The sequence below is a fragment of the Babesia bigemina genome (assembly GCF_000981445.1).
Source record: "Babesia bigemina genome assembly Bbig001, chromosome : III".
Classification (NCBI taxonomy): domain Eukaryota; phylum Apicomplexa; class Aconoidasida; order Piroplasmida; family Babesiidae; genus Babesia; species Babesia bigemina.
This window is the reverse complement of record NC_027218.1, coordinates 1426382-1439910: the sequence shown is the minus strand read 5'-3', so window position 1 is coordinate 1439910 and position 13529 is coordinate 1426382. Positions and strand designations below refer to the sequence as shown.

At 55.0% G+C, this 13529-nt stretch overlaps 7 protein-coding genes across 7 annotated transcripts; 4 read left to right on the top strand and 3 right to left on the bottom strand.

Moving 5' to 3' along the window:
• Positions 1–379: 379 nt before the first annotated feature.
• BBBOND_0305740 (dehydrogenase E1 component family protein, putative) lies at positions 380–1822 on the bottom strand (the record flags this gene model as incomplete). The annotated part of the gene is made up of 4 exons (XM_012913402.1): positions 380–836; positions 874–1287; positions 1325–1424; positions 1462–1822. The coding sequence occupies 4 exons, from the start codon at positions 1820–1822 to the stop codon at positions 380–382; spliced, it is 1332 nt and encodes a 443-aa protein (XP_012768856.1).
• Positions 1823–2212: 390 nt separating this feature from the next.
• On the top strand, positions 2213–3308 carry BBBOND_0305730 (hypothetical protein, conserved; the record flags this gene model as incomplete). The annotated part of the gene is made up of 2 exons (XM_012913401.1): positions 2213–3081; positions 3119–3308. The coding sequence occupies 2 exons, from the start codon at positions 2213–2215 to the stop codon at positions 3306–3308; spliced, it is 1059 nt and encodes a 352-aa protein (XP_012768855.1).
• Positions 3309–3442: 134 nt separating this feature from the next.
• Positions 3443–4350, bottom strand: BBBOND_0305720 (hypothetical protein, conserved; the record flags this gene model as incomplete). The annotated part of the gene is made up of 5 exons (XM_012913400.1): positions 3443–3569; positions 3643–3778; positions 3816–3927; positions 3964–4102; positions 4175–4350. 5 exons carry the CDS (start codon positions 4348–4350, stop codon positions 3443–3445), a joined length of 690 nt encoding a protein of 229 aa, XP_012768854.1.
• A 1091-nt stretch (positions 4351–5441) lies between these two features.
• BBBOND_0305710 (hypothetical protein, conserved) lies at positions 5442–6485 on the top strand (the record flags this gene model as incomplete). Its single annotated transcript, XM_012913399.1, has 1 exon — positions 5442–6485. The coding sequence occupies one exon, from the start codon at positions 5442–5444 to the stop codon at positions 6483–6485; it is 1044 nt and encodes a 347-aa protein (XP_012768853.1).
• A 375-nt stretch (positions 6486–6860) lies between these two features.
• Positions 6861–7780, top strand: BBBOND_0305700 (RIBONUCLEIC ACID BINDING PROTEIN S1, putative; the record flags this gene model as incomplete). Its single annotated transcript, XM_012913398.1, is given in 5 exon segments — positions 6861–7114; positions 7133–7267; positions 7411–7552; positions 7587–7667; positions 7703–7780. 5 exon segments carry the CDS (start codon positions 6861–6863, stop codon positions 7778–7780), a joined length of 690 nt encoding a protein of 229 aa, XP_012768852.1.
• A 586-nt stretch (positions 7781–8366) lies between these two features.
• Positions 8367–9533, bottom strand: BBBOND_0305690 (hypothetical protein, conserved; the record flags this gene model as incomplete). The annotated part of the gene is made up of 1 exon (XM_012913397.1): positions 8367–9533. One exon carries the CDS (start codon positions 9531–9533, stop codon positions 8367–8369), a length of 1167 nt encoding a protein of 388 aa, XP_012768851.1.
• A 635-nt stretch (positions 9534–10168) lies between these two features.
• On the top strand, positions 10169–13399 carry BBBOND_0305680 (DEAD/DEAH box helicase domain containing protein, putative; the record flags this gene model as incomplete). The annotated part of the gene is made up of 1 exon (XM_012913396.1): positions 10169–13399. One exon carries the CDS (start codon positions 10169–10171, stop codon positions 13397–13399), a length of 3231 nt encoding a protein of 1076 aa, XP_012768850.1.
• Between the last annotated feature and the right edge of the window lie 130 nt (positions 13400–13529).

The following is a 13529-nucleotide window of genomic DNA, read 5'->3' as shown; positions in this document are numbered from 1 at the left end:
GCGCCTATTTGCGTGTAACCTTTGTACGTCCACAAATGATTCCACTTTCATCACAGAGCGCTTACTCTCCGAGCACTGGCTGCGACGTGCCGCGGAATACGGCAGAACTATCGTGCTATGGTGCTAGTTTGGTGCGCGGGTAATCTTGTTTTCCTCATCCTCGGGAAGGGGCCGGTCACCCCGCGGTGGGTTCGGCCATCGTGTCACTCATCGCTGACGCGTTAGTCCGCCGTACGAATGCGCCAATGTATGCTGTTTAGGCCAATTATACATTATGTCTCACGTTTTTGGTGGTATAAGCACGTTACTATACACCGGGCATCCGTTAAAATACGAGGCGATGTGGATACGCTTCACGTCGTTTGGAAGGCGCCCACGTTCAATGTTTCTCGTAGCGCTCAAGCTTGTAGTTCTCACCGTAACGGTTTAAGTGCTCGAGGAATTCTTCACGCTGCTGCTCCAACATCGGATGGGGCTGATCGTATACGTCGTCGAAAATGCCGGAAGACAAATCCACGTGTTTCACAACCTCCACCTCACGGATCTTCTTCAGCATGAAGCTACGGGCCTCCTTACGCAGAGCTTCGTCGCGTTCTTCATCCCAGAGACCCTGCTTCTCGAGGTATTTGCGCACGCGGTTGATGCCGTTGTTGCCGCCGGCGGTCCACACGTCGAACTCGCCGGGACCGCGGTACTGTGACGACTCGTCCGACGTGCTGTGGTGTCCCAGACGGTACGTCATGTATTCGATACAAATGGGTGTCGATCGCGTCACGCAGTGCTCACGAGCGTGCTTGGTTGCAATGTAGGACGCAAAAAGGTCGTTGCCGTCGACGCTGCAGCAGTGAGTGAATAATGGGCGTGGTGACTTACCGTATTGTAGGCATGCCGTACGCAACACCGCGGATGGCGATACCGTCGCCGTAGTACTGGTCACACACCGGTGTGGAGATGGCGTAGCCGTTGTTACGGCAGGCGAATATGGTCTGAGACTGACGCACCGCAGCCATGTTCATCGCAGCATGGAAATCGCCCTCGGAGGCGGCTCCCTCACCGAAGAAGCCCACCGCGCAGGCAGCGGCCTTCTGAAGCTTGAGTGCGTAACCCGCACCTGCTGCATGTGGCAGCTGAGAAGTGAGCGGGGTACATATCGCGTGGATGTTGCACTCCTTCTTGGAGTAAGAAATTGGCATTTGGCGCCCCTTGCATTCATCGCCTTTGTTGGCGAACAACTGGTTCAGAGTGTCGTCAACAGTGAAGCCCTTGCAGTAGAGCACGCCGAGCTCCCTGGATGATATGATACATTACCATACTGAGCACGCACCTGTATTGACCGAATATGTGGTCCTCATGCTTTAGAGCCAAACCGCATCCCACTTGCATGGCTTCCTCGCCCTGGTTTTGGATGTAAAAGGATATGCGACCTGCGAGCATGTGCGACAGAACGGCGACCACACCAACCTTGTCGCTGGATATTGTAGAATAGGTTGTCCCATATCGACAACCGAACCATTGTTTTGTAGTGCTCCAGCACAGCTTCATCGGAGGGGAAAGGGTTCTTCCAGTCGCCGAGGAAGTTGCCCTCGACATCCATAACCTGGAAGATCGGAATCACCGGGGAGTCCTCTATCAGCTCCAGCCGGTTGGTAAACTCCGTGTAACGCAGTCCCAGCACGTAAGGTTTAAAATCCGCTGGGTTCTCAAACACACGGGGGTTCTCTGGGCGCTTCGCCACGCTGCTGAAATAGCTGCAGCGCAACGCGCGCCGCGCCGAGGCGACACGCGAAACAGAGGCGAACAAACTCCTCAAGCCGTTATTCATTATTACTCTACGTCATGCAACTGCCAGGAGGTCCCGGCGGTGGTACTCGTGGCGGCGCTGCGCCGCGGCCGGAATGGCGCTGAGACGGTTGTGTACGTCCACCCAGGCCCCTGGAAAAGATGGACGAAACGAAGCGGGCGGCGGCACGCTACGCGGTCATACCGGAAGCAGCCTAAAATGTCAAAATGAATGAAATTAACCGCGCCGATCGCGGCCTGTGCACCCGCCAAACTACCCAGAGCCCGCAGGGCAGCGTCCGACCACTGACCACCAGAAGAAGAGATCTTGACAAGAATCACAAATATATCACATCGTACATGAGGTGTAGCGTTCATTCATGCGCATAAGTTGCTGTACCATCCGTCAGCGTGAGCAGTCGGTGGATGGCAAATGTCACGGACGAGCCTGTGCAAATTGCATTTGATTCCGTCGCACGCATGGTTGCCACTAAGCAGGCATGTGTGTCTTCGGACGGTCGGTAGCAGGGCGGCGTCGACAACGGGGCGGGTTTTCAGAACCTGCCTTCCTGGCGATGCCGGCACCCGCCCTGGGTGGGTCCCGCTGAGCAGCCTGTACGGGGAGCACGCTGAGGCCGCAGACAGCGCCGAACCCGCTGATACAACATCATATGATGCTGAAAAGGGTACGAAGCACGGCTCTCCGACCATCAACACGCCGAACCAGGTGCTGTTTGTGGCCAGAAAGGGGCTGCGCTGCCAGGTATTCGACACCAAGTTGTGGCAGGACCTCTACCAGCGCACCGTCGAGCTCAGCGACCACTTCCAGCCCAGGCAATGGGTCGAGCTGGTTCACATATTCAAGCGAATCAAAGTGAGACAGGGTGGCCTGCTGAACTTGGCCACTAGACAGCTCCTCTACCACCTAGAGCGGCTCTCTCTAGAGGACCTCAGCAAGCTCGCACTTAGCTTTGCCTACTACCAGTACCGGCACACTGCCATGTTTGACAGGATAGCTGATGTGGTAACCACGCGCCTCAGGCGGGAGAAGCTGCAGGAGGGACATGTTGCCGCGACCGCGCCGAGTGACGCACTTGGGCAAGATACGGATGAGCCGGTGAAGAACCGGGCGCTGTCCAAAATAACTTCATACACGCACCTTGTGGGCGCATTCGCGAGATGCGACCACGCCCATAAGGAGCTCTTCGAGGCTGTTGCGGCCGACCTCGTCACCCAGGTGGAGTCGAAGGAGATGATGATCCCGCCGGGGTTCCTGGTCAAAATAATCGCATCGTACGCTAGGTAAGCGATATCAACGGTAGTCAAAACTCTAGCGCAGGTTCGGCTACAGGCACAGCAAGCTGCTTGACACCCTCTCCAAGGAGATGGTCACTGCCAAGATCCCAGACGAGCAGCTGCTCCAAGTGCAGCACATGATGAAGGCACTCGAGTATGAAAACGACGCCATGCTGAACCTTTTCGCGTACAGGCTGGGGAACTCTGAAGTTGCTGGGAAACAAAAGGCGTAACTACACGTTAAAAACAGTGCGATTTGCGACAACAGCAGTGTTGTACGTGGAGATCCACACCCGCATTCACTCCTTCACGGCGCGCATCAAACGTTCAGTAATATCGCCTAGTTCACGTTATCCGCTTTTCATGTTCATCGCTTACCAAGGTAGTGCGCGTTGTGGTTCAGGGTCTCGAAGATGTCGCCCTGCAGGATGGCAACTCCACTGGCTTCGTCGTAGTTGTCGGCTCCCAGGATCTCCTTCATTTTGCGCAACTGCCTGCACGATTTTGACGTTTTAAAGCGGGGGTAGGATGTATAGCTCACTGATACTATGCAGTACTGCAACTCACATTTCTGACAGGCCCAGGTCGTGCATGTTGAACGATAGAGTGACCTCGGTCAGCTTCTCGTGTTCCCCGGGGGAAGCCTCCGCCAGCCAGTCCACCGTATATCGCAGGACGTGCGGAAACTGGTGGCGCGGCTGATCTGCACGGCTATTCGTATGTAGCAGCGCACAACGCACCCAACATCGTCGGCAGCTGCGCCTCATGCTGCAGCCTAGTTAGCGGGGTTACGAACGCATCGGGCGCATTGCGTGGCGGAGCGTCGTGCGTGAGCCCAGTGGCTTGCGCCATCTGCAAACGGTTGAACTGTCGCACGACGACACCTACGCGATACTGCAGCATCCTGGCGATGTGCTTGCGTGTCACAACCCCCTGTTGGACGCCCCTCACATTCTTGCGGATAGTTTGCGCCATTGAATGCGCAGTTTCCGGCACTCCAACTCGGTCGTGAAGGCGTATCACATCACTAAAAAACATTAGCTACATGTTGACAATGAGGGTCGAGCCAGTGGCGACGGCAACGCCCTTAGCCACCCACCTGGTAGCGCATTCTATCTGCTCCTTCGACTTAGTGACCTTCTCGACCTTGCGTCGCTTCTTCTTGCCCATGCGTTGCGCCAGCGCAAACCACGTAGTGCCCGGGGATCCAACGTGCTCCGCAACAGCGGCGCCGGGAAAGCGCATATGGCCGCCGTAACGCAGTAAAGCAGCCATCTTAGCACTTGTATATCAGCAATGTGTCATTTCGACTGTATCCGCGAGATCACCGTAGCGTGGCTATGCGCTACTGAGCGGCGACTCCATACGCATATACTTCCGTGAACAAAACCGCCACCGGTAAACATTTAGAGTGAAATCTCCAGCTAAGAATTCCACATCTCAACAGCGGTAATTAAGTGTTGACACATTGGAAACATCCTGGCGGAACTGTTCGGAATCTGCTGTGGCGACACGACGTGACAGCATCCATCTACACATCAGCGAAAAATGTGAAATATATTGTGTCTAAGCATCTATATTATATCTAACAAAGGATGTATATGCTTAATAGCATGCATTTCTGCTGCAAAGGCTAAATAGGCTGCGAAAATCGCCTACACATCGGAGTTGCACATAAGGTGAGCCTCGAAGAGGCAGAAGGATTTAACACATCAAAGCTGCCACAATGCGGATGTAAATTAAACGCCAACTGGCATGGAAGGGGGTGACAAACGCGTTTAGAGGCTACCGCCATGCGACTCAGGGACTGTCTGAAACTCAGCGTTGTTCAAGGTCGCCTCGTCCATTGAGCTTGCACAGCACAAGCTCCTCGACAGTGCATTACTTCAGTCGGTGTTGCGTGAGTGCTGAAAATGAAGGCAAAAATGTCGTCCGGCGGCAAGTGCATTTTAGTCGGTAAGGGGCCTCCGACCAGCGTCAAGCAGCTTGCCTCCCTCAAAACGACGACGATCTGCAGCGACGCCGCCCGCAATTCCGATGGCACGAAACCAATCGCGAAGATATGCAAGGCTGCGAAGAACGCCCCGCCACTGATCACCGTGGGATCGGGAGCGCCTAAAGCAGTGGTAGCGCATGCTAAGCCCAAACCAGCACTAGCGCCTCCCCGAATCACTGTGGGAAAATGCCAGCCAGCGCTATCGAAAGCATTGTCTACGCGCTTGCCAAAGAGCGATGGGAAAAGCGCGAGTCAGAACAGGGGCGACGGAGCCGCGCCAGCCGTGCCTCGGCAGGACGCCCATGTTAAGGCTGTCGCTCCGGGTGGTATCAGCAGCAAGGGTCCCCCATTGCCGAAGGCCAAGCCCCAAATGATTAATAGGTTCGGCAATGTGGTGAGCGAGATCATGCTCGAATTGGCGTCGAGTGACTCCTTTACTGCATACCTCGACAACACGGCAGCGGAACGAGAGGCGGACGATTCGTCTGCCGATGCAAACGCAGGCACCCGTTCAATCAATTCCAGATCGACTAAACTGTATGAATCCCACGTGATAGCGGACGGTGCCGCAGGAATGCAAGAAGTGGATGCGCCAACCACTCCTTCGGAGCAGCACGTCATGAGCACGAGCGGCGAAACAGTTACGGACGCCAATGAATGTACGGTTACACGTGCGACTTCGGAAGCTGAACTGCTTCGTGCAGCCTCTAAGAGCATGTTCGACAGGGGCAATCTGTTGCCTCCCCCGAAGGCAAAGCAGTCAACTGCGGAAAACAAGCCGACAGACTCAGCCGCTGAAGTGGCGTTCAAGAAGGCGCCTCAAACGGCAGCCGACGAGTCGACTGAGACGGCCGCACGGCCAACAGTCAAGTCTCCGCTCAAAGTCCCCATACCGTTGCGCAAAGGCGTGGCAGAATCTGAAAGGGAAGCGAAAGCAGCCCCCGACACAGACAAAGCAACCACGCCGGAGTGGACACCGGAAAGCAGGATAAACATACTGACGAGGGCGGCAAATAGGGTTCGAATGATCTCCCGAGTAACGCAAAAACGGGACGAACAGTTCGACCTACCAACTGACGCATACGGCTACGTCATGAACCGGTCCATGTCCAGCGCCAGCGATCAGTCGCTTTTCCGCTCGCCCGGCCACAGCGGCAGCATCAACAGCACCAAAGACGGATTTGCTAACCGGAAAGGCGACGCTGCGTCGGCGGGCTACCGGTGCTACGGCATCAGCCGCAGGGCAGGCATCAAGCTGGGCACCATTTCCAGCCGGTACAACCGCGTCAACGACGCTCTCAAAGCGCTGGAGGTCGAAGACATTGGCGCTGTCCGCGAGGCACATTTCCTGCAGCACACCAAAACCGTGTCCGCTCTCTGGTCTAGACACGGCAACGTGGCCGTCTCCCGGTAGGTGCCGTTAACGACAAAGCACAGCTGCGCAGGCGGGACGATGCGCAGCACAGAGTGGACAATTTCCCAGTGCTGTGTGCAGTGAGTTACGGCAAAGGCTGCCACTATGACCCCGCAGGTGTTCGCCAAGCGCAAGGCCGGAGCGACCTAGAGCCACCTCTGGGTTGCTGTGTGTTCCGTGTGGAAGCTGCTATTGCCGCATTTTAACGGCTCCAAGGTAAATTGACGTATTCGCCCCGGTGTGAAGGCTGCACGACCGCTCCCGCGAACAGCTTGCGGCGGCCGGGTGGTGCTTGAGGCGCTGCCTAGTCGGAGGCAGCACGCTCGTCAGTTCCGATGCAGCGCCAAAGGCGCCGCTCTGAGCGCAAACGTAAAAATGTCCGACTGCATGGAGGGGAAACAGCCACTTTCGCAGCTGCGCAGCTTGACCTTTGCTCTGGGCAGGTTGGCTGAAGCCCAGATAAGCGGTCGGCTGCTGGTGGCAACGGCCTCCGTCGTGCTCCACCTCGGAGTGTCGCTGTCGGACATAATCCCTAAGGACGTTCCGGTGGCGTGTCGGTGCCTCGGCACGTTCGACACGCTGCAGCAGCTGTTTGTCTTCTTCTTCGTGAGGATGAATCAGATGCGCCGGTAAGTCGCCTTATGCAGTCTTCGGCAGACGTTGTACAGGCTCAACAACTTTAGGAGCAATTGCGTTTGTCTGGTGTTTGCTGCGTACGGGCTCCTCTTCAGACGGAAGCGAGAAACATTCCAGCGTCTGACTGGCGCTGCCACGCCAGCTGTGTTGGCGGCGAGCGCATAGCTAAACCACATTTTTTTCATAAAGACACATGGCAACAGGTGTTGCCGTAATTTTTAAACACGGTCCTTGCGCATACACACCCGCGTGCCGTCCAGCAGCCGCGCTGGCACATTCTATTTTTTAGCACAATGTCGGATAGAAGCTCAATGGATGAAGTTGCCGTGTTCGTGGCGCCCATCTCGCCGAACGTGTCTGACGACCACCTGCGGGAGATAATGGGCAACTTCGGCCACCTCTGCGGCGTCGAAATCAGTGATGTGGATACGGTGAGCAGCGCGTTGTGTCATTAAGACGTTGCAGCCGCACGGCGCGACCAGAATCGCAAGAATCGCATACGAGTCCACCGAGTCCGTGGAATCCGCCATCAAACACATGGACAAGGTGGGTCACAGCTCGCGGCCATTCAACTCTAGCAGGGCCAAATAGACGGGCTCAGGGTGCGCGTAACCGCCAAACGGCCGGAGCCTAGGGATATACCGAAGACTACTCTCTAGCTGTCTAATGGCGACGGGAGATCACGGCCATCGACCAGTGATGGAGAAACATGCCATCTACACGGATGCTCCTACCATAGCATAACCGCAACTGGTATAAGTGGTGTGGTACGTGAAGGCCACGACAGAACACCTTAAACACAAGCGACGTGTCTAGCGGGAATACGAAGTCCATATAAACAGGTGATGCGACTTCGACCCAAAGCATTATACTACGCGACTACATGCCGCCATAATCGTCAAATAAGGTACAAAACACCGTAAATATATCGTTAATTATGCACACAAATCCACTTCTCACTGCATACAACGGGCTCGTTGCACAGCGCACAAAACGTCAGGTTACACCGATTCGAGCTCAAAAGCTCATTCCTCAGTCGCGCTAACAATTCATGAGCCCTTTCTGTAAGAGGCATGAACACGTGGCTGATGATCGCCAGTCACCCGTGAAGCGAACGTGCAACTGACATGCCGCTGCGACAACAGCCATGTTAGCAAGTTGGTACATTACTACATTAGCAACAGTGTTGTGGAATTGCCGGAAATAAGCGGTGCAAGTGGTGTATTTGGCGGATGTGTCATTGCCTCACTGTTCTTTGCACTTGGCGGGGCGCATGGCGAACCTCTCGAGACAGCGCCCAAGGTACGTATCCGGGAGCGGTGTAAATCCCACATCGGAGTACGACACCGCGCCTGCGCTGACGTACTCAGTGACACCATCATTCGGCAACATTGCCCGCTTCTTCGAGTCGGACACGTTGCCGTATATTTCGGCGAAGTCGCAGTGCCGCAGGCGTTGCATCGGGTTGAAGAAACGCTCCGCGGCGAATACAGCCACGAAATTGGCCAACAGGCGAGAACACAGCAGCGGAGTGTTACGGTCTGCCACGAATCGCCGCACGGAGACGGAGGCGTCCAAACAGATGCTCCCTCCGATGTCACGCAGGTAAGTGTTGGCGGTAAAGGACACCAGACGCTTGTACACAATGTACAACGCAAAGCAGTCCACCACGTGATCGGCGACCAGCGTCACCGACAGCACCAAGTACATGGCCGTGCAAAAGCAAAACTCAAAGATGAACTGCTCCAGCACCCAGGCCACACGGGCGAGGGCGGCGGTGATACGTTGCAGCAGGTCCACCGATGCGAGGGTGGTTGGAAGGTGCGCAACTACGACACTGCGCAATATACCCAATCCATCTGCGGCTTTAGGTAAACTTCTTGCGATTATCTCGGAAAAGGTTTTGCAATCGGGGCAGTCGGCGAACGACGGCACGGCGAAGCCATCGCTGCTCGAGTTCAGTTCGGCAACCCCCGAATGATACAGCCGCATGTAAAACAAGCCAAACAAGATTCCGGCGCTCAGCCCCCCCAGGGAACGAGATAACATCTCCCAGGTGTTTATCAACCGATAACGCCAGTAGAGCACGTGGCTGAACACGTCGCCATCGAAACGCTGTGTCAGAAACCGGGTCCACACGAACGACACGACTCCGGTCGAAATGGCCTCGACGATGTGGCGCTGCGTGCCATGGAGCCGGAATAGTCCCGCAGCCTCCGATCTGTCCAGTAGCCACGTGAACGAATCGAACACCAGGGTCGCGAAGAAGCAATAGCCGAAACCGTTCACCGTGTATCCCACGTATATGAGGGCCGCAGCACGCCTAGAGTCGGTTCCAGAAACCGCAGGGCTGCTTGAGCCAACGCCGACGTATCCAGACGCGCCTCTCTTCAGCGACGCGTAGGCAGGCATCGCCGCAGCGCACTAGCGCAACTCAGGGGATAGCAGTAGAATTGCGATCGTGCCCAGTTTTTGGCGTACGATCTACGATTAAGAGGGCGCAGCCCGATTTAATCACATTCGCGATGTGGCTGGATGCGGTGAAAGATTCGCAGGTTTCCCAGCCACATTAAGATCCCTAGCAGCACAATTTTTAGCAGCGTTGCGAAGTTGTGAACTGCGGTGGACCATAGACACACCTGCTCAGCTTATAGACCGGTAAAGAGAGCGCCGCTTCACACCTGGCAACACCAAGAAAGATTACGCCAAAGGGAAGGCATGGGCGCTGCTTAAGCACCACGTCGTAGCGGTGTGTGCTGTGTTAACGAGGATTCCACAGCGTACAGTGTTCCGTTCGCCGTTGGCGGCCGCAATCCGACGCGGCGCAGGGCCATGCGCTCAGACACGCCTGGCGAAGGCGGACGTAAAAACAAACACATCACTTGATGTGCGGCTTAAACGGGGCTAAAGTGGACATTTCGCGAAGCCGGTGCCTACAGGAAGACCATAATTCAACATTACGCGACCTGAGGCACGCTCGAGGAGTGGATAACTGTTCAATGGGTTATGGAGTCATTTACGACGCTACAAACAGATAGGTAACGACAATGGGACCACCCTATTCGGCTGCTGGCGCTGAGGAAGGCGATTTTGCCTCGCTAGGAATCGACGAGCGCATAAGGAACCCCATGGAAAAGCGAGGCATTACGCGCCCATCACGACAGCAGCATGCCGCCATACAGGCCATGCTCAACAGGGAGAACGTGGTGTTGCAGTCGAAATCGGGCACGGGAAAAACCCTCAGCTTCTGCATAGCGCTGGTGCAAATGATGCAGCAGCGCTGCTGTGCGGAGAAAAAGGGTGCGGCCACTGGGGATGCAGATGAACTGCAGGACGCTCAGACGGGGAGGGAGCACGAGGCGGAATCAGACGTGAAATCGGAGACTAAAGCCATCCCTGCTAAGGGAGAAATTGAATTTTCGCCTGAAGGCGAAGATAAAACCACGGCGGTTGATCCCCTGGAGGGCACCTTGCCAACGACATCTAGGGTAGAGGAAGGCGACCCTGCAGTCGGCGAGCAAGAGGACGGGGCAATTGCTAAAACAAATGGCCAACGCGAAAACGAGGGCGAGGCAAACGCGGGAAACCGACCAGATGTTGAGGCTGGACAAACGGAAAATAAGAATGTGGGAGCGACCCACACCGATGCCGACATCCCACCAGCGGAGACTGACACCACTCAACGTATGGAAGATGCCTCGGAAACGCAAGAAAATAACACAATGGAAGAAGTAACTTTCGGAAACGCAGTTGTCATTGCCCCCACTCGTGAACTTGCTGTGCAAATCAACCGCACTTTAACCGAACTGGCCGAGGAAATACCAGACGTAAAAACAGCACTAACTGTCGGCGGGGCGGATATGAAAAAGGATGTGGGCGGTTTTATGAACATGGCGCCTCAAATTCTGGTGGCAACGCCGGGAAGACTCATAAATGTCATAAAATTTGTCAAGCGGCTGGCGAAAGCCTCCGCGACGCACAGCAAAGTATTGTATTGGGACACGCACATAGTTGTATTGGACGAGGCGGACATGCTGATTGACGATCACTTCATGGATCAAACGAGGAGGATCTGCAAAAGGCTCGTCAACCCCTTTGTGCAGGTGGTAGCCACGTCAGCGACCTTCGTAAAGTACCAATTCAAACTTTACGAGGACCTACTCAACGACCTTGACGAAGATTTTTACAAAAGACTATTGCCAACGCTTTCCAAAATTGGGAAAGGGGATTTTGACATACTGAAGAGCGCTTTCAGTTACCATGTTTACAGCGCACTGAAAAAATTGGTTGAAAAGGGCGATTTTACTTCATTTGGTGCAACAGACGAACAATATAAAGAGGCGAATGAGCTAGAGGAGCGGTACTACGATGTGGAGTTTGTTGAAATGGAGGATTCCTGCGACTCTGACGTTGCTGTGCAAACACATGATAACGGCGAACCGACGTCAGACCATCCCAATGAGTCCAAGTATCGCCTCCACCACACGCTGAAGTCAATTGTGGATTTCCTCAAAGAATTCATGAGAGAAACTAAGCAGATGATAGTGTCAGCAAGCCATGTTAACCGAGTCGAGCTGCCAGCGAAGGGCGTCATTTGCTTCACCGAAAACGACTGCCTGCAGGACGTGCAGAGCGTAAAGGAGGCAATAGAGGAGGGCGAGCAGGATGTGGTTGATAAATTCGACTCGCCGGTGCTCAAGAATGTTGTGTTCTGCTACACCAAGGTGCCGGAGGCACCCAATATTGTGAAACAGGTATCGCTCAAATTGCATGTGGCCATAGAGGTGCTAAAACAGGCGCAGTACCGTAAGTGCATAATCTTCAGCAACGAAAGCCACACGCGGATGCTAACGGCAAACACTTTGGAAAGGTTGGGGCTGTCCTGCACCGTCAGCAGTTCCAGGCAATCCACTGACACACGGCAGCAGGTGGTCGAAAATGCCGAGAAGAACGATCGGAATGTAGTCATCGCTGCCGATTTGATGAGCCGCGGAATACACATAGATGACGTCGACCTCATCATAAACATGGACCTGCCGTCGTCCAAGGAGGCATTCCTGCACAGGTCTGGCAGGACCGGACGTTTCGGCAAGCCCGGAATCTGCGTGTGCATATGCTCCGATCCAGAAATGGATACGCTAAGGTACCTGGAGTACTCGCTCAATTTCGAATGCTCCCATATCGAAGATGTGCTTCACGTCGACAAAGGTGATGAAGCTTCACCAGAGAAACGTGAGGATGAAGCTGACCCGCAACAAATCGCCAACCCAACCGCAAATGTTGTATCAGGTATTGCAAAAGCCGCCGAAACGGGCGGCAGTGTACAGTCGAAATGTTCACCCCGGCAGAAACCAACTTCTGTTAGCACAAAGAATGCACCAGGGGTCTCAAGTAAACACGAGGTAACTGCAGACAACAAAGAGTTCTATACTCCGCATCAACGTATTGAGGACACGCTACGCGATACTCTGGTTGCGTCCATACACAGCAAAGTGTTCCCCGGGCTCATGGAATACGTAATCCCCGCATTCTCCATACTCGCGAAACACGACGTATACCTGGAGGGCGCGGAACTCGCTAGCGCGCGTAGTGAAGACCATGGCCATCTGAGCGGCCCGACTTCGGAAAACGCCTTTAGAATCAAGTTCGTCGAATATCACACAGCGCGGGTGATACTCCACGTCTCCTCAGACCTCTACCAGGCGATTGCCGCCTGTGACAAAGGAGAAGAGTTTTCCGAATCCTTGTACCATATAATCGCCATTCAGGAAAATGGCAGCGCCATTTCAATCCTGGACCCCGTCCACCGCATTTTCAGGACGGTGGAGGGCCCGCTCCTAATCACCGTGGTCGGTTGCAGGGACGCCTTGGAGCTGATTAGCGGGCTTCTGACCATGCTGAATGTAGAATTCGTCGTACACGAGACTCGCAGGAAAGACAAACACGTGGTCTCTTTTTCTTACATTGCGTCCAATTTGTCAAACTGCCGGGGCAATGCCGCCACCACCGCCGGGAGGGCGATGATAGTAGACCTGTTCAGGGAGCGGTTCGCCGAAGAGTGCAGCCAGGACATGCTGCTGTGCACGGACGTGATGGTGACGCACTTCATCCGCGAGACTGGCGCGTCGTTCCCCGCGGCCTTCACGCTCGCCTACCAGGCGGTAACGCAGGAGCTCTACGCGACGGGCGCCGACATGGGCACGGACGGCGCCACCAACAGGCGTGCTCGCAACCTCATACTGCGGCACCCCTTCGACGTCCACGCACACAACACGTAGCGGGAAGCCAAAAATTAATATACCAGTTACCTTCACTGTTTTCATGCCGGTGACAACTCGGTCGCTTGCCGCAGCTCCGAATAACGGATGGTACAGCAGATCGATGCGTGACTTTGCTGCTGCAGGGCGG